The 24418-nt window shown below is 53.7% G+C and overlaps 2 protein-coding genes across 5 annotated transcripts in view; one reads left to right on the top strand and one right to left on the bottom strand.

The window, feature by feature from the left end:
• ATP2A1 (ATPase sarcoplasmic/endoplasmic reticulum Ca2+ transporting 1) overlaps positions 1 to 576 on the top strand; it is a 30165-nt gene extending 29589 nt beyond the window's left edge. Inside the window, exon 23 of one of the 2 annotated variants that reach the window (XM_010388654.2) lies at positions 284 to 576. Coding sequence is in view for 1 of the 2 variants with exons in the window: in XM_010388653.2 (XP_010386955.1) it covers positions 284 to 309 (26 nt within the window). In the remaining variant the exon portion in view is untranslated. The remainder of the gene's footprint in view (positions 1 to 283) is intronic. The other variant, XM_010388653.2, reaches the window with a different exon arrangement.
• Positions 525 to 23413, bottom strand: RABEP2 (rabaptin, RAB GTPase binding effector protein 2). 3 transcript variants are annotated; one of them, XM_010388655.2, is made up of 13 exons: positions 22774 to 23413; positions 22071 to 22283; positions 17384 to 17541; positions 11296 to 11406; positions 10860 to 11210; positions 7688 to 7783; positions 7491 to 7589; positions 4914 to 5069; positions 2190 to 2367; positions 2037 to 2048; positions 1874 to 1929; positions 1505 to 1618; positions 525 to 1152 (listed from the first exon to the last, which is right to left on the bottom strand). In XM_010388655.2, the coding sequence occupies exons 1-13, from the start codon at positions 22832 to 22834 to the stop codon at positions 1051 to 1053; spliced, it is 1707 nt and encodes a 568-aa protein (XP_010386957.1). In that variant the 5' UTR covers positions 22835 to 23413; the 3' UTR covers positions 525 to 1050. The 3 variants fall into 3 exon arrangements, with proteins under 3 accessions (XP_010386957.1, XP_030780226.1, XP_030780227.1); XM_030924366.1 differs by lacking the exon at positions 22774 to 23413 and adding an exon at positions 22471 to 22524; XM_030924367.1 differs by lacking the exon at positions 525 to 1152 and having other exon boundaries at positions 1525 to 1618; positions 1874 to 1916; positions 22774 to 23345.
• Between the last annotated feature and the right edge of the window lie 1005 nt (positions 23414 to 24418).

Raw genomic sequence — 24418 nt, 5'->3', positions numbered from 1 at the left:
CCGCTGGCCTCCCACTGGGCGTCAGTTCGGCTCCCAGGCCCTGGGCAGTGCCAGCCTTTGGGCCCGTCTGCTGCGCTGCGTTGCGCTGGCTGTGTGCTGGGCTGTCTCTGCTGTGGGGCTGCAGTGGGGAGGGGGGTGTCTGGGGACACAGGTGAGTAAGGGAGGAACTGGCGGGGTGGTAAGCTTCTGAGCCTCCAGGTAAGTAGGTGCCTGGGAGATGCACCTGGGAGGGACCTCGCTGTCCTCCCGCTGCCTGCCTCATCCCTTCTCTTTCCCCTTCCAGATCCAGAAGATGAAAGAAGGAAGTGAACGTCCTTTTGCCCTGTCCTCCCCACCCTGATAGTGACGCATCTTCAGGCAGAGCTGTGGCACAGACCCCTGTCCTGTCCCCCACAGCCCCGTCATGTGTCTGTTTATAAACACGACCCCTTCCCTTTCCTTCCCCCTCGGCCACCCACCTCCCTCTCAACCTTGTAAATCCCCTTTCCCAACCCCGAGGGGCTTGCAGGGACAAGGCAACCGACTGCGCTGAGCTGCTTATTTATTGAAAATAAATGACAGAAAAGTCTGGCCTTGCTTCTGTGCGCGCTTGGAGGCGTGGGTCGACGCTGTGGACAAGCGCCTTAGTGTCATGCAGACCAGAAGGCAGCTGCCTGTCCCAGGGCCAGGGCCCACCTCACTGCCTCTGATGGGGACTCCCAGCCCCCATGGCTCAGCTGTGCCCTGGGCAGGGGATGGGCTAGGGGCAGGGGAGGGCTGGAGCCCAGGAGGCAGCACAGCAGCCAGAAAGTCGCAGGCCTGAGCCTGCACCTTTGGTTCCAGGAGGGGCTTGGGCCCCTCAGCCAGGTGTAATCCCTGAGAGCAGGAGCCCCAGCCACCCTGGGAGGAGGCGCTGGAGGCTAGGGCAGTGGTGGCCCCATCAGTCCCCTCAACCCCAGGCTCAGGGACGGTGGAGAAGCCACCCAAGACCCCAGAGCCAGGCCTCACGGTTCTGGAGTGGGGAAAGGCATCTTTCCCAGGGCGGGGGGGGGGGAAAACACCCTGACCCCCTCAGGTGTCCTTGATGTCCCTGATGTCCGTGAGTGGCGCCTCATCCATGATGCTGCGCACCTGCTCCAGGGTCTCTGCCTGGCGGATCCGCTCCAGGCGCACCTGTGCGGTCAGACGAGGGGAGCAGACGGCCTTGGTGGGGAAATGCAGCCTCTACCCCACCTGCTAGCCCCCAAGGGCAGGGCCTGGGACCAGTGGACCCAGGGGCCACCTCTGTGGGGCTGAGGCCACAAATGCCCTGAGCGTCCACCATGCCCTGTACTGAGGGCTTCAGGTGACTGACCAACGTGCACATGAGAGTTTCAGGGTTTTTTGAGCGATAGCTCAGGACAGGACCATGCCAGCCCCAGGAGGAAGAAAGGACTCCCCTAACCAGGGGACTGTCCTTGCAAGACCCAGGAGAGGTCACCCGGAGTGGAGCCAGCCAGTCCGGCAGGGCTGGGACAGGCCGTACCTGGAGGGCCTGGGACAGTCGCACGAAATCCCTCTGCACCTGCTCACTGGTCTCCAGCTCTGCCTGCAGCCGCAGCACCTTGGCCCTCTGTTCTGAGAGGTCTGGGAGCTGGGCCTGCGGGGACAGACACCACACTGAGCTGGGCCTGGCTCAGCCTGGGCCAGATGGGAGGGTGTGTGGCCCCAGCACGGGAGTTCCCAACACAGTAGCCCCTTCTACACCGCTCCTGACTCCAACCTCCTCTGTCTGGCTCGGCCAAGCCCAGCCGTTGCCCCCGGGGTTCCTCCCAACAGGCCTGAGGGAGACACAGAGGGCGGGAGGGGTGGGGGAGGGTCCCTTTCCTCCCAGTCCCCCTGCCCTTCCCCTCACCTTGCTCTCTTCTTGCTGCACCCGCTCCATCTCCGTCCTCAGGCTGCACAGGGAGGCTGGGAAGTCAGGGCAGGGCGAGACGTCAGGGCCACGCCTCCTCCCTTTCCCCACCTAGCCCAGCCAGGGTGGGCGATCCCCAAGATCACCTCCAGCACACACTCACCCTCCAGCACCTCTGTGGGAAGGAAAGAGAGAGAGGTCAAGGCCAGCGGTGCACCACCGCCTGTCTCCCTGCTGCCAAGGAGCCCCGGTGGCTCCTTGCAGGGCTGACAGGGGCCCTGGGCCCGGGGCTGGGGGCTCGTGCCCCTCCCCTCACCTGTGTCCTCCCGCTGCACCCTCAGCTGCCCCTCCAGGCTGGCCCTGGCCGCCGTCTCCTCCTCCAGAGCCTCCCGCAGCGTCACAATCTCGATCCGCAGGCGCTCTGCCCCGTGTTCCTGGGCCTGCAGCCTGGCCCTCGCCTCTTGCCGCGTGCGGCGCAGCAGCTGCTGCAGCTCCTGGAAGGGACGCGAGGAGTCACCTGCTGGGCCGGGGCAGGAGGGCAGCAGGGCAGGGGCCACCAGCCAGACGGGGATTGTGGGGAGGAGGAACGGGGAAGGAAGGAAGGATGGAAGCAGATGGCTAAAGCAGGGAAGACCCCAAAATGCCCATCGTCTGGGAGGCGGATAGGCGCGCTCCGGCCCAGCGGAGGAAGCTCAGGACACACGGTCATGCCCCACACTGTGGAGGGCGCTCAGGAAGAGTCCCAACCAGAAAGTTCAGCAGATTACTTACAGCAAGAGCCCCTTGCCGGGTGCGAGGGCTCACACCTGTAATCTCACTACTTTGAGAGACCAAGGTGGGCGGCTCATGTGAGGTCAGGAGTTTGAGACCAGCCTAATCAATAAGATGAAATCCCGTCTCTATTAAAAATACAAAAATTAGGCCGGGCACGGTGGCTCACGCCTGTAATCCCAGCACTTTGGGAAGCCGAGGCCGGCAGATCACGAGGTCAGGAGTTCGAGACCAGCCTGGCCAATATGGTGAAACTCTGTTTCTACTAAAAATACAGAAAATAGCCGGGCGTGGTGGTGTGCGCCTGTAGTCCCAGCTACTCGAGAGGCTGAGGCAGAAGAATCACTTGAACCCAGGAGGCGGAGGTTGCAGTGAGTTGAGATCGTGCCACTGCACTCCAGCCTGGGCGACAGAACAAGACTCCATCTCAAACAGAAACAAAAACAAACAACAACAACAACAACAACAAAGCCAGCTGGTGGCCCGCGCCTGTAATCCCAGCTACTCAGGAGGCTGAGGCAGGAGAATCGCTTGAACCAAGGAGGTGGAGGTTACAGTGAGTCGAGCTGGCGCCACTAGACTCCAGCCTGGGCGACACAGCGAGACTCTGTCTCTAAAAATAAAATAAAATAAACTCTTTCGTAAAACTCAAGAACAATGAAAGTTAAGCACCACACTACACATGTAATGAAAACACCACCAAAGAAGACCGCGAGGGCAAAGCAGAGTCAAGGAATGGGGAGGAGGTGCCTGGAAGCGGACGGATCTCAGAGTGGGGAGGGCGCCTCAGAGATCTTTTTTATTGTTTTTTGTCTTTTGCTTTTTTTTTTTTTTTTTTGAGACAGGCTCTCACTCTGTGGCCCAGGCTGGAGTGTAGTGACATGATCACAGCTCACTGTAGCCTCAACCTCCTAGGATCAAGCGTCCCGCCTCAGACACTTGAGTTGCTGGGACTACAGGTGGAGGCCACCACACCCGGCTAATTTTTGTATTTTTTGTAGAGACGGGGTCTCAACTATGTTGCCCAGGCTGATCTTGAACTCCTGGGCTCGAGTGATCCTCCTGTCTCAGGCTCCTAAGTAGCTGAGACTATGGGCACAAGCCACCAAGCCCAGCTAATACTTTTATTTTAGTTTTTTGTAGAGACAGGATCTTGCTTTGTTGCCCAGGTTGGTCTTGAACTCCTGGGCTCAAATGATCCTCCTGCCTCAGCCTCCCAAACTGCTGTGATTATAGGCGTGAGCCACTGTACCCAGCCACCAGGTGATCTATTTCTAATCAATTTATTAATAAGCCATATTATTATTTTGAGATGGAGCCTTGCTCTGTGGCCCAGGCTGGAGTGCAGTGGCGCCATCTTGGCTCACTGCAACTTCCACCTCCCAGGTTCAAGTGATTCTTCTGCCTTAGCCTCCCGAGTAGCTGGGATTATGGGCATGAACCACCACGCCCAACTAATTTTTTTTTTTTTTTAAGACAGAGTTTCGCTCTTGTTGCCCAGGCTGGAGTGCAATGGCGCAATCTCAGCTCACCGCAACCTCCGCCTCCTGGGTTCAATCAATTCCCTAGCCCCAGCCTCCCAAGTAGCTGGGATTACAGGTGCCCGCCACCACACCAGGCTAATTTTTGTATTTTTAGTAGAGATGGGGTTTCACCATGTTGGGCAGACTGGTCTCGAACTCCTGACCTCAGGTGATCCACCCACCTTGGCCTCCCAAAATGCTGGGATTATAGGCGTGAGCCACCGCGCCCGGCTCCGACTAATTTTTTTGTATTTTTAGTAGAGATGGGGTTTCACCATGTTGGCCAGGCTGTTCTCAAATTCCTGACCTCAAGTGATTTGCCCACCTCAGCCTCCCAAAGTGCTAGGATTACAGGTGTAAGCCATCATGCCTGGCTAATAAGCCATATTATAAAGAAATTAAGTTGACAAAGGCCAGGCACAGATCCATGATGGCAGCTTGCTATGAACCAAAGATTATGATGAATTCAATCTTGTGGCTCACGTGTCACTTAAAAATAGCAAACCAACCAAATGACTGCTTCCTTCCTGCCAAGCATTCTGTTAACTCATTTTCTTTTGATGCCAATGCTGGAAAGGGTGTATGGTTCCATTTCTCAGATGAGGAAACTGAGCCTTAGAGAAGGCAAATGAGTTGGCCAAGCAAATATACAGCACCCTGGCTGGTCCCGACCAATGCTCTGCTCTGCCTGGGGAGGAGGGGCCCTCACGGTGGCTCCAGGCTCTCAGTGCCCACACTCGGCTTACTGGCACAGAGCTGGGCAGTGATTCCTCCTCGCCCTGCTCCTGCTGCAGGCCCTGGGGGGCTGAGGATGGCAGCTGCTCAGCCCGGAGCCCTTGGTTTTCCTCATTCAACCGCTTTACCTCGTGGTGCAGGCACTTGTGGGTGGTGACCAGCTCCGCCTGTGGATGGACAGTTAGTACAAAGTAATGAAGAGGACAGGTGTCTCCAGTCCGTAGGAGGCCAAACCTCCTTGAACCCTCCTCCCAGACTGGCAGCAAGAGAGCCCATGTCCCCTCTGCTCCTGAGCAAGGAAGGATCACTTTTTGCTACCAAGCTCTTCAGACACCCTGTCCCTGCTAACACGCAGGTTACAGGCTGCTGCCAGGGCCCAAGCTGGGTATTTTATTTGGTCCATACACACACACACACACACACACACACACACACACACACACATATATACACATTTATTTAAATATATATAAATTTAAATTTTAAAAAAGTATGTTTTTTTGAGACAGAGTCTCCCTCTGTCACCCAGGCTGGAGTGCAACGGCATGATCTCAGCTCACTGCAACCTCCACCTCCCAGGTTCAAGCGATTCTCCTGCCTCAGCCTCCCAAGTAGCTGGAATTACAGGTGCCCACCATCATGCTTGGCTAATATTTGTACTTTTAGTAGAGAAGGGGTTTCACCATGTTGGTCAGGCTGGTCTCAAACTCTTGACCTCAGATGATCCACCTGCCTCGGCCTCCCAAAGTGCTGGGGTTACAGGTGTGAGCCACTGTGCCCAGCCCATATATATTTCTTAAACCCTAAAGTAGTTGCCGACTCTAAAAATTGAGAGACAAGCCAGGTGTGGTGCTACACACCTATAATCCTGGCTACGGTGGCGGTCAAGGTGGGAGGGTCACTTGAGGCCAGGAGTTTGAGACCAGCCTGGGCAACATAGTAAGACCCCAACTCTACAAAAAACATTTATAAATTAGCTGGGCATGGTGGTGTAAGCCTGTAGTCCCAGCTGTTCAGGAGGCTGAGGCTGCAGGACTGCTTGAGCCCAGCAAGTTGAGGCTTCAGTGAGCTATGATTGTACCACTGCACTCAAGCCTGGGTGCTGAGCAATACACCAACTCTTTTTTTTTTTTTTTTTTTTGAGACAGAGTCTCACTCTGTCTCCGGGGCTGGAGTGCAGTGGCCGGATCTCAGCTCACTGCAAGCTCTGCCTCCCGGGTTCCCGCCATTCTCCTGCCTCAGCCTCCCGAGTAGCTGGGACTACAGGCGCCCGCCACCTCGCCCAGCTAGTTTTTTTGTATTTTTTAGTAGAGACGGGGTTTCACAGTGTTAGCCAGGATGGTCTCGATCTCCTGACCTCGTGATCCGCCCGTCTCGGCCTCCCAAAGTGCTGGGATTACAGGCTTGAGCCACCGCGCCCGGCCGCTATCACACCAACTCTTAAAAAAAAATAGGAGACGGCCGGGCGCGGTGGCTCAAGCCTGTAATCCCAGCACTTTGGGAGGCCGAGACGGGCGGATCACGAGGTCAGGAGATCGAGACCATCCTGGCTAACACTGTGAAACCCCGTCTCTACTAAAAAATACAAAAAAACTAGCTGGGCGAGGTGGCGGGCGCCTGTAGTCCCAGCTACTCGGGAGGCTGAGGCAGGAGAATGGCGTAAACCCGGGGGGCGGAGCTTGCAGTGAGCTGAGATCCGGCCACTGTACTCCAGCCTGGGCGACAGAGCGAGACTCCGTCTCCAAAAAAAAAAAAAAATAGGAGACAATACACAAATATTCATATTTTTGGTTTCTCTTGAAAAATCAGAAAATGTGGCAGCAGTGAACCTGTGTTCTTAGGTGGCCACAGTCAGCAGAGCCCAGAGGCAGGAGCACCTTGCAGGAACCTCTGGTTCCAGGCTGCCCACTGCCCTCCTGCCCTACACCTGGCCCTGTTCAATCACGTATGTCTCCTCCCCAGTCTTGGTCAGCATCTGACTTGCTTTTTTTTTTTCTTTGAGACAGAGTTTTGCTCTTTCACCCAGGCTGAAGTGCAATGGCACGATCTTGGCTCACTACAACCTCTGTCCCCGAGTTCAAGCAATTCTCCTGCCTCAGCCTCCTGAGTAGCTGGGATTACAGGTGCCCGCCACGATGCCTGGCTAATTTTTGTATTCTAAGTAGAGATGGGGTTTTGCTGTGTTGGCCAGGCTCAAACTCCTGACCTCAGGTGATCCAACTGCCTAGGCCTCCCAAAGTGCTAGGATTACAGGTATGAGTCACCTTGCCCAGCCAGATTTGCTTTTAATCCTCATGACTCTGAAAACTAGGCCCCACTATGTCAGTTTTATAGATGGTGAGACAGAGGCTGGGAGTCTGGGATTAGCTCAAGATCAAACAGCTCTGTGTGGCTGCAAAGGCCCTGTTCTGGCCACAGCACCAGCTGCCCCAAAACCCTCTTACCTACCTGGCACCAGTTCCAGGGTGCGGCCTGAGCAGCTGGAGACAGGACAGGTGCCTTGACTTCCCACGTGCCCCCTTCCACCACACGCAACTGATTCCTGTTGGACTCCTCACCCTCCTTCCCCAGGGCTCCCAGGTACTCACCATCTGCAGCTGTACCCGCTCCTGGGCCTGGCTCACAGTCCCCTGCAGGGTCTGCAGCAGCTGCTCTGAGTTCTGGACCTGGGCCAGGAGCACCTGCATCTGGGTTGGAGGGAGGGTGAAAGTGAGGACAGGGGGATGTCAGGGGGCGGAAGGCAACCAGAGGCCTGGCTGGGGCTGCAGTGGCGGCTGGGACCCACCTGCTTGGCACAGTCCTCGTTGCTCCGTCTCAGGCCCTCTTGGAGCTCGTCCCGCTCGCGGCTGACGCTCTCCAGGTCCTTCTGCAGCTGTCGGCCCTGCCACAGACCCTGCCTTCAGCCTGCATCTCCTGGGAACTTAGGACCCCCTCACCACACTTCTCGTGGCCCACCTCTGCAGGGAGGTGCCCTCATCCACATAGTCCATCGAGTTACAGGCCCAGCCATCCTTTCTTCTCCCTTCACTCCCCACCCATCAGCAGGCCCTGCCGGGTCCATCTCCAAAGTGAATTCCACAGTGCCAGGTGCAGTGGCTCATGCCTGTAATCCCAGCACTTTGGGAGGCTGAGGCGGGCGGATCATTTGAGGTAAGGGGTTCAAAACCAGCCAGGCCAAAATGGTGAAACTCCATCTCTACTAAAAATACAAAAAGTTAGCTGGGTGTGGTGGTGGGACACCTATAATCTCAGCTACTTGGGAAGCTGAGGTAAGAGAATCACTTAAACCCAGAAGCAGAAGTTGCAGGGAGCCGAGGTCGCGCCACTGCACTCCAGCCTGGGTGACAGAGTAAAACTCCGTCTCAAAAAAAAAAAAAAAAAACAGGGCCGGGGACGGTGGCTCATATCTATAATCCCACCAGTTTGGGAGGCTGAGGTGGGCAGATCACGAGGTCGGGAGTTCAAGACCAGCCTGACCAATATGGTGAAACCTAGTCTCTACTAAAAATACAAAAAAAATTAGCTGGACGTGGTGGCAGGCCCCTGTAATCCCAGCTACTGGGGAGGCTGAGGCAGGAGAATCGCTTGAATCTGAAAGATAGAGGTTGCAGTGAGCCAAGATTGGGCCACTGCACTCCAGCCTGGGTGACAGGACGGGACTCCATCTTAAAAAAAAGTGGATTCTGGCTGGGCGCGGTGGCTCACACCTGTAATCCCAGCACTTTGGGAGGCCAAGGCGAGCGGATCACGAGGTCAGGAGATCAAGACCATCCTGGCTAACACGGTGAAACCCTGTCTCTACTAAAAATACAAAAAAATTAGCCAGGCATGGTGGCGGGCACCTGTAGTCCCAGCTACTCGGGAGGCTGAGGCAGGAGAATGGCGTGAACCCAGGAGGCAGAGCTTGCAGTAAGCCGAGACTGTGCCACTGCACTCCAGCCTGGGCGACAGAGCGAGACTCCATCTAAAAAAAAAATAAAGTGGATTCCACATCCACCCATTTCTTCCTGTCTCTGTGGCCATCCCCTGGTCCAAGGTATCACCTTCCCGTACACCACAGTCCCAGCCTCTCAGCTTCTCCTGTGGCCCCTACCCCAACACACGCCTAAGTAAGCTTTTTTTTTTTTTTTTTTTGAGATGGGGTCTCACTCTGTGACCCAGGCTGGAGTGCAGTGGTGCACGATCTTGGCTCACTGTAGCCTCGACCTCCTGGGCTCAAGCAATCCTCTCACCTCAGCCTCCCAGAGTAGCCTGGATCACAGGCATGCCACCGCACCCAGCTACTTTTTTGTATCTTTTTGTAGGACAGGGTTTCGTCATGTTGCCCAGGCTGATCTCAAACTCCTGGGTTCCAGCATTCCGCCCACCTCAGCGTCCCAAAGTGCTGAGATTACACACATGAGCCACTGCACCTGGCCCCAAGTGAGCTTTTGAAAGCCTGGAGCTGGGAGGCTTCCCCTTGCTTAAAATTAACCCTGCAGGTGCTTCTCACATCTCCTAAGATGCACAATGCACAATCAGCCCCCAAGGCCGGACTCATGTGGTCCTGCCTTTCTTTCTGGTCTCCTCTTCTCTCCTCCCCGGTGGGCTTCCTGTTCCTCAGACACACTGTGGTCTCTCCATCCTCAGGGCCTTTGAACTCACAGGTCCTTGTGCCCTGGTCTTTTTTTTTTTTTTTTTTGCGACAGAGTTTCACTCTTGTTCTCTTGTTGCCCAGGCTGGAGTGCAATGGCGCGATCTCGGCTGACTGCAACTTCCGCCTCCTGGGTTCAAGCGATTCTCCCGCCTCAGCCTCCCAAGTAGCTGGGATTACAGGCATGCGCCAACCACGCCTGTCTCCATGTTGGTCAGGCTCGTCTTGAACTCGAAACCTCAGGTGATCTGCCCGCCTCGGCCTCCCAAAGTGCTAGGATTACAGGAGTGAGCCACCATGCCCAGCCTGCCCTTTAAGAGCTCCTCCTCCTACCATCTGGGCCTCAGCTCCAGCCTGAACCCAGGTCAGTCTCCCTCACTGCCAGTCTCTATCCCACAACCCTGTTTAGTTTTTTTTCTGGGCATCTCCCTGGTAACAATGTCTTCCCCATGCATCCATGTGCATTTTTGTTAAAAGCACCTTTACTGAGTTATAAGTTCTTTACCATATAATTTACCCATGTGAAATGTACAATTCATTTTTTTGCATCACATTACTATTATTATTATTATTATATTTCGAGACAGAGTTTCACTCTTGTTGCCTAGGATGGAGTGCAATGGCAGGATCTCGGCTCACTGCAACCTCCGCCTCCACAGTTCAAGCGATTCTCCTGCCTCAGCCTCACGAGTAGCCGGGATTACGGGCATGCACCACCACACCCAGCTAATTTTTATATTTTTAGTAGAGATGAGGTTTCACCATGTTATCTAGGCTTGTCTTAAACTCCCGACCTCAGATGATCCACCCACCTCGGACTCCCAAAGTGCTGGGATTACAGACATGAGCCACTGCGCCCGGCCTTTTCTTTTTTCTTTTCTTTTTGAGACAGGTTCTCACTCTGTGACCCAGGATGGAGTGCGGTGGCACGATCTTGGTTCACTGCAGCCTCAATCTCCTGGGCTCAAGCGATCCTCCTGCCTCAGCCTCCCAAGTAGCTGGGACTACAGGTGCACACTTGGCTTTTTTTTTTTTTTTTAATTTTTGTAAAGAGACAGGGTCTCACTATGCTGCCCAGACTGGCCTTGAACTCCTAGCCACAAACAATCTTCCCACTCAGCTTCCGAGTGGCTGGGATGGCAGGTGTGAGCCACCGCACCTGGCCCCTGTGCATGTTTACATCTGCCTGCCTTCACTAGGAGGGGGGCCTCTCTTCTCCCTATGGAAGCTCTGGCTCTAGCTCTGGGTCTGAACAGGTGGTGCAGGGGAAGCATCCAGCAGAGAGGGGGATGGCGCACCCCACCATCCTGCCCACAACACTCACCTCCATCTGCAGCTGCTCCCACTGGGTGTCTGGGACAAGCTGGTAGCCAGGAGGGGGCAGGTAGATGCCCTCGGGAACCAGGGTGCCCGTAGACACCAGCGAGGCCGTCTCTTCCTGTTCAGGGCTCAGGCCCTGGCGGCTGCGGGGCAGGGAGGAGCTGCTGCCGACCCCACCACCAAGGGAGAAGGAGGAGATGGAGGCGCTGTCATCGCAGTTGTGAGCGAAGGCCTCAGCTGCTGGACCCCCATCTCCGCTCAGCTCCTCCAGAGGCTCCAGCGGGGGCGATGGGTCCCGGGACAGGGGCAGCAACTCCGTGGAGTCGTGCAGGGAAGGGGCATGCCGGGGACGTCTCTAGGGAAGGGGGCAGGGAAGAGGCTGGGGGGCCAGGGTCCTCTGGCACCCCTCCTTCCCCAGCGCCCCCTGGCCGCGCCCTCACCTGGATCTCCTGTATCAGCTCCTCGGCCCTCAGCAGCTTCGCCTTCAGCTCCTCGATCTCCTTCTCCATGGGCAGAACGATCTCCCGCAGCTTCTCCGAGTCCTCGTGGGCCTGGAGGGAGTGGCGTTTGGCAGCAGTAGTTCCCCCCTCCCGAGTGCTGAAGCCCCAGGTCTGTTCAGAGCTTCCTCTCCAAGCACATCAGCTCTCCTAATCCTCCCTAGAAGGTGCTGTCTACCATCATTCCAGAGATAAGAACACAGAGGCTCTAGAAGCTTCCACGACTTGCCCCAGGGCATAAGGGCAAGGATGAAGGTCACGACTTCTTCCTGTGGCCCTGTCACTCACCATATCTTCCTTCCCCAATATCCATTTTTTCCTTTTGTAATATAACTTTACCTTTTTTTTTTTTTTTGAGATGAAGTCTTGCTCTGTCACCCAGGCTGGACTGCAGTGGCACGATCTCGGCTCACTGCTACCTCCACCTCCTGGGTTCAAGCCATTCTCCTGCCTAAGCCTCCCCAGTAGCTGGGATTACAGGCATGCTTAACCATGCCCAGCTAATTTTTGTATTTTTAGTAGAGACGTGGTTTCACCATGTTGGCCAGGCTGGTGTCGAACTCCTGACCTCGTGATCCGCCAGCCTCGGCCTCCCAAAGTGCTGGGATTACAGGCTTGAGCCACCGCACCCGGCTTTTTGAAAAACTTTTTTAAAGAGATGAGCTCTCGGCCGGGCGCGGTGGCTCAAGCCTGTAATCCCAGCACTTTGGGAGGCCGAGATGGGCGGATCACTAGGTCAGGAGATCGAGACCATCCTGGCTAACACGGTGAAACCCATCTCTACTAAAAAATACAAAAAACTAGCCGGGTGAGGTGGCAGGCGCCTGTAGTCCCAGCTACTCGGGAGGCTGAGGCAGGAGAATGGCATAAACCCGGGAGGCGGAGCTTGCAGTGAGCTGAGATCCGGCCACTGCACTCTAGCCTGGGCGACAGAGCAAGACTCCGTCTCAAAAAAAAAAAAAAAAGAGATGAGCTCTCTTTCCGTTCCCCAGGCTGGAGTGCAGTGGTGCAATCGCGTCCCACTATAGCCTCCATCTCCAGGACTCAAGCCATCCTCCTGCCTCAGCCTCCTGAGTAGCTGGGGCTACAGGCATGTGCACCAATGGGCTAATTTTTATATTTTTTGTGGAGACAGGATATTGCTATGTTGTCCAGACTGGTTTTGAATCCTGGACTCAAGTGATCCTCCCACCTCAGCCTCCCAAGGTGCTGGCATTACAAGTGTAATTCCCAACATCTGGGTTGGGATTACACCAATGTCCAGCGCACCTCACATTGTTAGTTGGGCATGTGGTCTAAATCCTAGAATACCATCCACATTTATCTACTTCCTTGCAACTAAACAGATCATCTGGCTAAGTTCCAGCTACTGAGATAGAAACAGATGAGCCAAGGGGACCTTCCAGGACAACTCTTTATTTGTATTATTATTACATTTTTTTTTAGATGGAGTCTCACTCTGTTGCCCAGGCTAAAGAGGACTGGCATGATCTCGGCTCACTGCAACCTCCGCCTTCTAGGTTCAAGCAATTCTCTTGCCTCAGCCTCATGAGTAGCTGGGATTACAGGCACCCCGCCACCACGCTCGGCTAATTTTTGTATTTTTAGTAGAGATGGGGTTTCACCATTTTGGCCAGGCTGGTCTCGAACTCCTGAGACCACCCACCTCGGCCTCCCAAAGTGCTGGGATTACAGGTGTGAGCCACCGTGCCTGGCCCAGGACAACTTTTATTTATTTTGATAAGAAGTTTCACTCTTAGGCCGAGGCAGGCAGATAACAAGGTCAAGAGATCGAGACCATGGTGAAACCCCATCTCTACTAAAAATACAAAAAATTAGCCGGGCGCTGTGGCGGGCGCCTGTAGTCCCAGCTACTCAGGAGGCTGAGGCAGGAGAATGGCGTGAACCCGGGAGGCAGAGCTTGCAGTGAGCCGAGATCACGCCACTGCACTCCAGCCCTGGGGGACAGAGCGAGACTCCATCTCAAAAAAAAAAAAAAAAAAAAGGTCACTTTTGTTGCCCAAGCTGGAGTGCAATGGCACTATCTCCTCTCACTGCTACCTCTACCTCCCAGGTTCAAGCCATTCTCCTGCCTCAGGCTCCCAAGTAGCTAGAATTACAGGTGCACGCCACCACGCCCAGCTAATATTTTTGTATTTTTAGTAGAAGGGGGTTTAACCATGTTGGCCAGGCTGGTCTCGAACTTCTGAGACCACCCACCTCGGCCTCAAATGATCTGCTCGCCTCGGCCTCCCAAGGTGCTAGGATTACAGGCGTGAGCCACTGTGCCTGGCCTAGGACAACTCTTTAAAGGAAGAGGTTGTGCCTTTCTTTATTCCTCCTTCTCCTCCTTTTTGCTGGCTGGAATGTGGACATGATGGCTGGCACTCAAGCAGTCATCTTGGACCATGAGGCAATATATTACCTATGGCAAAACAGCAATATAGAAGGAGCCTGCTTGACAACTTGTCGAGCTGCCTTACCAGTCCTGAAATGTCTACCTCTGGACTTGAAGGAAAAAACAAATTTCTGAGCCAGGTGCAGTGGCTCACGCCTGTAATCCCAGTACTTTGGGAGGCCAAGGCGGATGGATCACCTGAGGTCAGGAGTTTGAAACCAGCCTGGCCAACACGGCAAAACCCTGTGTGTACTAAAAATACAAAATTAGCCGGGCGTGGCAGTGGGCACCTGTAATCCCAGCTACTCAGGGAGACTGAGGCACGAGAATAGCTTGAACACGGGAGGTGGAGGTTGCAGTGAGCCGAGATTGCACCACAGAACTCCAGCCTGGGCAACAGAGTGAGACTCCATCTCTGAAAAAAAAAAATTTCTGGCCAAGTGCAGTGGCTCACGCCTGTAATCCCAGCACTTTGGGAGGCCAAGGTGGGCGGATCACAAGGTCAGGAGTTCAAGACCAGCCTGGCCAACATGGTGAAACCCTGTCTGTACTAAAAATAGAAAAATTAGCTGGGTGTGGTGGTGCGTGCCTGTAATCCCAGCTACTTGGGAGGCTGAGGCAGGAGAACTGCTTGAACCGGGACCTGGGATGCGGAGGTTGCAATGAGCTGAGATGGTGCCACTGCACTCCAGCCTGGCGACAGAGCAAGACTCTGTCTCAAAAAAAAAAAAAAAAAAAAAAAGATGTCGCATTTAAGCCACTGTTAATTTGGGTTTTCAATCACATGCAGGCAAATTTCATCCTAATCGATTTGTTCTCCCACACTCCCATCACAACCATAGAGCTGACCATATTTTCCCATCTCTTTTCAAGCTTAGGATCCTGCTGACGTTGAGCAGACAACAGCCTCTACACATCTCCACTTATATGTTCCACAGGCTCCTCTGATCATAGACATCCAAAACAAACCACTCAGGGATGCTGCTCTTCCTGCCACAAGCACTCAGCCAGCGAGAATGGCCCTGCTGGCCACAAGCTGTTCAAGGCAGAAATCTGCCAGTCATCCCTGTCCCCATCACTCCCCACTTCTAGTTCATGCCCTTTCCACTTCTTGAATCACTTGAAATCTTCTCAAGCAAGCTCAGTTTAATCCTCCAAATCTCTTTTTCTTTTTTGAGATGGAATCTTGCTCTGCTGCCCAGGCTGGAGTACAGTGGTGTGATCTCGGCTCACCGCAACCTCTGCCTCCTGGGTTCAAGAGATTCTCCTGCCTCAGTCTCCCGAGTAGCTGGGATTACAGGTGCCCGACACCATGGCTGGCTAATTGTTGTACTTTTTTAGTAGAGACAGGGTTTCCCTATGTTGGCCAGGCTGGTCTCAAACTCCTGACCTCAAGTGATCTGCCCACCTCAACCTCCCAAAGGGCTAGGATTACAGGTGTGGGCCACCATGCCCAGCCCTGATGCTCCCTTCACTGTGTTGGGTGGCTTTCATTGAGTGGGGCCCTGTCCTTTACCAACCTGCTGAGGTGTTCCCTGAGGAACATTCCGGATGCACAGGGCAGCCCGGATGCTGGAAAGATGTGGCTTGAAGGTCTTTTTTCCTGGGCTCCTGTCTTCATCTTTGTCTTTCTAACTAGGTAATTGACACCATCCCTGAGCCTCAGTTTCCTTATGCATGAAATAAGAATATTAATTGGAGTATCTATCTCACAGGTCTGCTGTAGGATCAAATGAAGTAACAATGCAAATTTGCTTTGAAAGGTGAAGCATGTGATAATAAATATGTGCTTCCTATAATTGTTAATAACAGCAATAATAAAGGAGGTGACATATCATAGAGATTAAGAACACTTTCGAACCAGCCTGGGCCGGGCATGGTGGTTCACGCCTGCAATCCCAGCAATTTGGGAGGCGGAGGCGGGCCGATCACTGGAGGTCAGGAGTTCGAGACCAGTCTGGCCAACACGGCGAAACCCCACCCCTACTAAAAATACAAAAAATTTAGCCAGGCATGGTGGCAGGTGCCTGTAATTCTAGCTACTTAGGAGGCTGAGGAAGGAGAATCAGTTGAACCCAGGAGGCAGAGGTGGCAGTGAGTCGAGATCACGCAACTGTTCTCCAGCCTGGGTGACAGAGCAAGACTCTCTCAGTAATAAATAAATCAGTTAAAAAAAAAACAGAATGCCTAGACTCTTTTTTTTAAGAGACAGGGTCTTACTCTGTCACCCAAGCTGGAGTGCAGTGATGTGATCATAGCTCACTGCAGGCTTGATTTCTGGCTCAAGTGATCCTCCCATGTCAGCCTCTTGAGTAGCTGGGACTACAGGTGTGCACCACCATGCCCAGCTAATTTAACAAAAAAATTTTTTAGAGATGGGATCTTGCTATGGTGCCCAGGCTGGAGTGCAGTAGTGAGATCATCGCTCAGTGCAGCTTCAAGCTCCTGGCCTCAAGTGATCCTCCTGCCTTGCCTTTCCAAACTGCTGGGATTATAAGCATGAGTCAGGCTTCTGCTTAGATTGTAAAATCTCAACTCCATTCCCTTTTATGTGCATAAACAGGAGAAGTACTGAATTTCCCTGAGCCTTACCGTACTCATCTGATAAATGGATCTAATAGACCTCCCTTACAGGGAATGGACTGGGGAGGCTAACTCTGTCAAGCACTAAGCACCGTGCCTAAAGCATCAGAGGCATGTTTTTTTTTTTTTTTTTTTTTTTTTTTTTTGAGACGGAGTCTCGCTCTGTCGCCCAAGCTGGAGTGCAGTGGCCAGATCTCAGCTCACTGCAAGCTCTGCCTCCCGGGTTCACGCCATTCTCCTGCCTTAGCCTCCCGAGTAGCTGGGACTACAGGCGCCCGCCACCTCGCCCGGCTAGTTTTTGGTACTTTTTAGTAGAGACGGGGTTTCACCGTGTTAGCCAGGATGGTCTCGATCTCCTGACCTTGTGATCCGCCCGCCTCGGCCTCCCACAGTGCTGGGATTACAGGCTTGAGCCACCACGCCCGGCCATCTTTTTTTTTTAAGACGAAGTCTCGCTCTGTTGCCCAGGTTGGAGTACAGTGGCATAATCTTAGCTCACAGCAGCCTCTGCCTCCTGGGTTCAAGTGATCCTCCTGCCTCAACCTCCTGAGTAGCTGGGATTATAGGTGTGCGCTACAGGCTGATTTTTGTATTTTGAGTAGAGACAGGGCTTCACCATGTTGACCAGGCTGGTCTCGAACTCCTGACCTCAAGTGATCCACCTGCCTTGGCCTCCCAAAGTGTTGGGATTACAGATGTGAGTCACTGCACCAAGCCAGGAGGTAACAATATATCACCAAGCGGTAATGTTCACCAGGAACAGTCAATATTTAATAACGGTAAGAAATTTTTTTGTTACCCTTAAGTGTAAGTTTCCTTTCCTCTACATAACTTAATTTTGGAGCAAGCAAACTTGGTCACCCACTAATAAGGGGCAAGCCAGGACCCTATGGAGCACAGAGCCAAGCTCTCAACAACATCTGGTAACTCTGTGCTATTCCTAGAATCACTGCTGGGTGCCCTGCACCCCATGACCAGGCAATGGGACATCCACAGTCCTTAACATCCTTCCAAATCCCAGGGCAGTGGGGAAACCATCCCAACCCCAACCTTTTCCATCTGCTTCTCCAGGGAGTCCAGGGGGTGGGCCCGGGACAGCAGCTGCTTCAGGCGGCCCAGTTCCCGCTCCTTCTCCTCACAGTGCTGCTGCTGCTGCTGTCGCTCCTGCTTCAGGGCGGCGATCTGGGCTTCATAGCTACTGATGGAGTCTGGTAGGGGAGAGGGAGGGTCAATGAGCCGGCCCTGCCTGTGGGCGAGCAGGGGACTCTTGATGCACTGACTCTGTGAGACAGTCTACCACAGCGGTTGCCATGGCAGGCTTTGCAGAAATTGACCTGGGCAATCACTCAGCCTCTCTGTGCATCAGTGTCCTTAGGTGCAAAATGGGGAAACTACTGATCATCCTTCTGGTGGCTACAGATTAAATGAGATGACATATCTAAGATAGTGTACAAAAAAATAAAAAATAAAAATAGATGAGATGACACAGGCAAGGTGTCCAGCCCTTTCTCAGGCACACAGAAGATGTGACACTGTTCCTATTAATATATACCAGGAACAGTCAATATTTAAGAACACTAAGAATTTTTTTTATTATTATTATTATTGTTTTGAGACAGAGTCTCACTGTCACCCAGGCTGGAGTGCAGTGGTTCAATCTTGGCTCACTGCAACCTCCGTCTCCTGGGTTCAAGCGATTCTTTTGCCTCAGCCTCCCATGTAGCTGGGATTACAGGTGCCCACCACCACGCCCAGCTAATTTTTCTATTTTAGTAGAGGTGGGGTTTTGCCATGTTGGCCAAGCTGCTCTTGAACTCCTGACCTCAAGCGGTCCACCTGTCTTGGCCTCCCAAAGTGCTGGGATTATAGGTGTGAGCCACTGCTCCCAGACTCATTTTTTTTAATTTTTGAGAAAGGGTCTCACTCTGTCGCCCAGGTTGAAGTGTAGTGTTGCAATCATGACTCACTGCAACCTCAGCCTCCTGGGCTCAAGCAATCCTCCCACCTCAGTGTCCCGAGTAGCTGGGACTACAGGCACACCCTAGCACGCTTGGCTAATTTTTGCATTTTTTGTAGAGATGGGGTCTCACCATGTTGCCCAGGCTGGTCTGGAACTCCTGAGCTCAAGCAATCTTCCCCTCTCACCCTCCCAAAGTGCTGGGATTACAGGCATGAGCCACCACACCCGGCCCTTAATCATAGTCATAAATATTTACGTTGGATCAGACTCTGAGCTGGACTCTGGAAATGCAGAAATCAATCCAACACAAAGCCTGCCACCGGGAACTCACAGTCCAATGAAGAGGGCGGCTGTGGCAATAGTTAGGATGCAGTATGGGAAGAGGTAAAGGAGAGGACCCTTCCTGGGCTTGGAGATCGCAGAGGAAGGAGCCCTCACTCTGCCTGCCTGGCCAGGAAGGAGAGGACAGTGGTAGACAGTGAAGGAGGGAAAGCATGCATGAGTTAACAGGACCAGTGTGAGCAGCGGAAGAGCGGCTGGCATGGCTGCGGCATGGTGAGGTATGTTGGAGGTGTTGGAACAGCAAAGGAACCCAAGGAGACACTGGAAAGGAGGCAGTAGGTGGCTCCCAGGGCCTTGCATGTGACGCCAAGAGGTTTGGAACTTATCCTACAGGTCAGCAGGAGATGGAGGTGATGTTGGATAGAATATAGACTTTTTTGGCCGGGCGCGGTGGCTCAAGCCTGTAATCCCAGCACTTTGGGAGGCTGAGACGGGCGGATCACAAGGTCAGGAGATCGAGACCATCCTGGCTAACACGGTGAAACCCCGTCTCTACTAAAAATGCAAAAAAATTAGCCGGGCGTGGCGGTGAGCGCTTGTAGTCCCAGCTACTTGGGAGGCTGAGGCAGGAGAATGGCGTGAACCCGGGAGGCGGAGCTTGCAGTGAGCTGGGATCGCGCCACTGCACTCCAACCTGGGCGACTGAGCGAGACTCCGTCTCAAAAAAAAAAAAAAAAAAGAATATAGACTTTTTTGTTGTTGATGTTGTTAGGGAGTCAGGGCCTGGCGCCCTGGCTCACACCTGTAATCCCAGCACTTTGGGAGGCCGAGGTGGGCAGATCACCTGAGGTCAGGAGTTTGAGACCAGCCTGGCCAACATGGTGAAACCCTGTCTCTACTAACACAAAATTTAATCAGGTGTGGTGGCGGGCGCCTGTAATCCCAGCTACTTGGGAGGCTGAGGCAGGAGAACTGTTTGAACCCAGGAGGCGGAGGTTGCAGTGAGCCGAGATTGTGCCACTGTACTTCAGCCTGGGTGACAGAGCAGGACTCTGTCTCAAAAAAAGAAAACAAAAAAAAGAGAGTCAGGGTCTCCCTCTGTCACCTAGGCTGGAGTGCAGTGGCGAAATCATAGTTCACTGCAGCCTTAAACTCTTGGGCTCAAGTGAACCTCCCACCTCACCCTCCCAAGTAGCAGGGACCACAGGCACTTGCCACCATACCCAGCTAAGGGTCTCATTTTGGTACCCAGGCTGGTTTCAAACTCCTGACCTCAACTGATCCTCTTACCTGAGTAACATGGACTTGTTTTATTTTTGGTAGAACCTGGTCATTTTTTGTTTGTATAGGGATTGACCTATTACTGTGCACTAACAGTAGAAGTAAAGGTTCAGCTGGGCCGGGTGCGGTGGCTCACGCCTGTAATCCCAGCACTTTGGGAGGCCAAGGCGGGTGGATCACAAGGTCAGGAGATCAAGACCATCCTGGCTAACACAGTGAAACCCCATCTCTACTAAAAATACAAAAAATGGGGCCAGGTGTGGTGGCCCACGCCTGTAATCCCAGCACTTTGGGAGGCCAAGGCAGGTGGATCACGAGGTCAGGAGATCGAGACCATCCTGGCTAACACGGTAAAACCCCATCTCTGCTAAAAATAAAATTAAAATAAAATCAACCAGGCGTGGTGGCAGGCGCCTGTAGTCCCAGCTAGCTGGGAGGCTGAGGCAGGAGAATGGTGTGAACCTGGGAGGCGAAGCCTGCAGTAAGCCAAGATCGTGCCACTGCACTCCAGCCTGCGTGACCGAGCAAGACTCCATCTCAAAAAAAAAAAAAAAAAACCCAAAAAATTAGCCAGGCGTGGTGGCACACACCTGTAGTCCCAGCTACTTGGGAGGCTGAGGCAGGAGAATCGCTTGAACCCGGGAGGCAGAGGTTGCAGTGAGCTGAGATCGCACCACTGCACTCCAGCCTGGGTAACAGAGTGAGACTCTATCTTAAAAAAAAAAAAAAAAAAAAAGTTCAGCTGTTAGGCTGCTTGGCTGTTTTCCAGCTGTATGACCTTGGGCAAGTTATTTAACCTCTCCCGGCCTCAGAGCTTCCCCTGTAAAATGGAGATGGATAATAGTTCCTGCCTCACAGAGTTTGTTATGAAGATTAGTTACTCATAAAGCATTTAGCTCAGTGCCTGGCACACAGTGAGTGCTCAAAACATGCTACCTGGCCAGGTGCGGTAGCTCACACCTGTAATCCCAGCACTTTGGGAGGCCAAGGCCGGCAGATCATTTGAGCTCAGGAGTTCAAGGCCAGTCTGGGTAACATAGTGAGACCCTGTTTCTACAAAAAGTACAAAAAATTAGCCAGGCATGGTGGCATGCACCTGTAGTCCCGGCTACTTGGGAAGCTGAGGTAGGAGGATCTACATGAGCCCAGGAGTTGGAGGTTGCAGTGAGCTGAGATCACACTAGCATGATGTGACACACTCCAGCCTGGGCGACAGAGTGAAACTCTTATTGACTCAAGAAAAAAAAAAAAAAAAAGCTAGCTATTGTTATTATTTAGGACACACCTGGTTTTTCTTATATAGAAGAGATAACAAGTTTCCCTTAATAAATGTATGTAAAATTTTAAAATGTGGATCTATTTAAAGAACAAATACTAAGTAAATAGCAGAGTAAGTTGTACAAGGATGTATCTACATTGCACAGGCACGTGGATCCTGAAATGTGGGAAATACGGCCCCAGAGAAGTCTCCAGGAGCGGCTGTTAGAAAGGGAAATCGCATGGTGGGAAGGGAATTTTAGGAAGTTTACTCTGGAAGCCAACGTCAAGGCCAGACTACAGAGGGAGATCCATGAGAAAGTTAGGACAAAAGTCCAGGAGAGAGTTGACAAGAGCCCCACCACAGCAGGGGCAGAGCAGCGGGGGCAGCTCTGACATCTGTTTCAGAGGCTCTGGCTTCTGCTAGAGGAAGGAGAGTAGAAAACAGGATGAGCAGCTGGGGCTTCTGGAGCCAGAGGAGCAAGTACAGAGAACATGGGGTGGAGGCAGGGAAGCTGGTGCATGGCGTGGGGTGGAGGAGGGAGTGTCTGGGGAAGGCTAGAGAGCAGAGCATTAGACTCACAGAGACTGGGCCAGGGCTGATTCTATTTCCCAGAAGTCCAGACTAAAATGAGGTTGGTCTGGGGAACTGAGAAGTTTCTCACCCATCTTCAGGGTTGATCAATCATCAGTGAGGGACAAGAAATGACATGGGCAAGGCAACAGATAGAAGCTGGGAGCTAAACTTAGCTGTAACTGACAGAGCTGCTGCTATCACATGGAGTGCCTCTATGCAAATTTTAAAAGGGCGGCCCTTCCTCCGGGCCACAGGCATGCCCTGAGCTAGGCAGCCCTGCTAACTTATCCCACAGCTTATCTGTGCCCCCTCATCCTTTTCTCGTCATGCATTCCCCAGTATGGGGCTGATGGGGAGTCTAGGTGATTCCCCCGTCTCACCTTTCAGGATGGCCTGCAGCGAGGCCACCTCCTCTTGGCACTGCCGCTGCACCGCAGCCACAGCCTCGGCCTTCGTGCTCTCGCTCACCTCTGCCACAGCCTTCATGGTTTCCATTTCTGCCAGGGCGCCTGCCAGCTCAGCCCGAAGCCGGCTGAGCTCACCTGACTCGGCCTCACCATTTGCCCCTTCCTGGGGCTGGGGGTCCTCCAGTGCTGTGGGGGACAGGGATAAGCTTCTCTTCCCATCTCTTAACACCCCAGGCCACCTACCGGCTTAGCAAGTCCTGCAACCTGGTACTGTTGCCTTCACCCGGGACCGCCTTCACCTGGGCCCGCCCCGCTCACCTGGCCCCGCCCCTGCCCCGCCCCCTTTCCACTCGCTCTGCCGGGGGCTGCCTACATTCCATCTCTTCGCGGTGGCCAGTTGCACTCAATCCTCTCTTCAGTCCAACCTGCCCCGCCCTCCCAATGGCCGCGCCCCTTCCTCACCGGGCCCCACCTCGCACCTGTCACTGGCTCTACCCCTTGAATGGCCGGGCCACGCCCCTCTTCGCCGAGAGCTCTAGGCCCCGCCCCCTTTCCCGACGGCATGGCCCCGCCCCTTCCTCCATCACCCCTCTCCACCCCCCCATCCGCAGGTGGCTAGGTCGGCCCCGCCCCCAGCTTCACCGCCCTCTGCATGCACGGACGCCCCCTCACGTACCAGCCCCCGGCCGCCGCCGCCGCTCGTCGTTGTCCGCGGCCACCGGCGCAGCTGCCGCCATTGCCTCAGAGCAAACGGCGGATTCCCGCACTCCCTGGTGACAGAGCGCACCGCTTCCGGGTCCTCTCGGCTGTTTCCGGATCCGCTCGGCTGTTTCCGGATCGGCCCCGGGCTGGAGGCCCCGGACGGAGGATGAGGGATTGGCGAGCCTCGGCCGGAGATTCCCGAGTCGGCCCCCGGCCCAGGCCCCGCCCCGGCTCTTCTTGGCTGGGTCGCGCGGTTTGGGAGTACTCCTGCGTTTCAAGCCCCGAAGAGGATCCTTAAGACTTCCCAGGCGTCTCTCCGTGACCTCGGAAGCCCTGCTCCAATTATGCCTCCTCCGGGACACCGGCCTGCCGAGCGCTCCCCCTCGCTCCCTCGCTGCCCCTGCCCGGAGCCAGCCTTTGATCGGCTCCGGCCGCCCTTCCGCCCGAGCCTGGCTTGCGTTACAGCGAATTGTGGCGGGGCCCTCCCTGCACCTCCGCCCTCGTGGAGTGTCCCTCGGGGCAGGGCCGGGTCGGCTTCATTTTTCTGAGCGCTTCGGAGTCCCCGCGTAGTTAGTCGGAGTCTGAAACTTGCACGTCCCCACCCCCATTTTGTTATTCAGCCAGTCACCGCTTCCTGCTGGCCCCCCTTTCCCCCTCCCAGCGCCTTCAAATCCCTCCTCTCCTCTCCGCCTGTGTCTAGATCAGGCTCTATCTGTGACCTCCACCCGGACGGTGACAGGCAATTCAGATTTATGTCCAGAGCCTTGGTTCCCCTTCCCCCAAACCTTTTTCTCCCTCTGTAAAGGACACGCCAGGAACCTGGAAGTCCTTGATTCTCGTGTCCTCCTGCAAGTCCTGTAAACTCTACTTCCAATGTGCTGACTATACCAGAATGTGCCCCTTTTTCTCCATCTCCAGCGCTAGCACTCCGTTCCAGCTCCCATCACCTCTCCTGAACTTCCACAGTGTCGACTCGGCTCTTTAATTAATTAATTCTCCTTAAAGCAGCTGGAGTGATTTTTGTAAAACAGACAATGCAGTTTGAAAATGGCCGAAGGTAGAATGCTTTTACACTGTTGGTGGCAATGTAAATTAGTTCAACCATTGTGGAAGACAATGTGGTGATTCCTCAAAGACCTAGAACCAGAAATACCATTTGACCCAGAAATCCCATTACTGGGTATATACCTAAACGAATATAAATCATTCTATTACAAAGATAAATGCACGAGTATGTTCATTGCAGCACTATTCAAAATAGCAAAGCCATGGACTCAACCCAAATGCCCATCAATGATGGACTGGATAAAGAAAATGTGGTACATATACACCATGGAATACTCTACGGCCATGGAAAGGAACGAGATCATGTCCTTTGCAGGGACATGGGTAGAGCTAGAAGCCGTTATCCTCAGCAAATTAATGCAAGAACAGAAAGCTAAACACCACACGTTCTCACTTATAAGTGGGAGCTGAACAATGAGAACACATGGACACAGAGAGGGGACCTACATACTTGGGGGGGTCTGTGGGGTGGGGGTTGGGTGGGGGGAGGGAGAGCATTAGCAAGAGTGGCTAATGCATACTGGGCTTGATACCTAGGTGATGGGTTGATGCGT

This window comes from Rhinopithecus roxellana, chromosome 20 (genome assembly GCF_007565055.1).
Source record: "Rhinopithecus roxellana isolate Shanxi Qingling chromosome 20, ASM756505v1, whole genome shotgun sequence".
NCBI lineage: Eukaryota > Metazoa > Chordata > Mammalia > Primates > Cercopithecidae > Rhinopithecus > Rhinopithecus roxellana.
The sequence above is the reverse complement of the archived record's forward strand: the minus strand, read 5'-3'. Positions and strand labels throughout refer to the sequence as shown.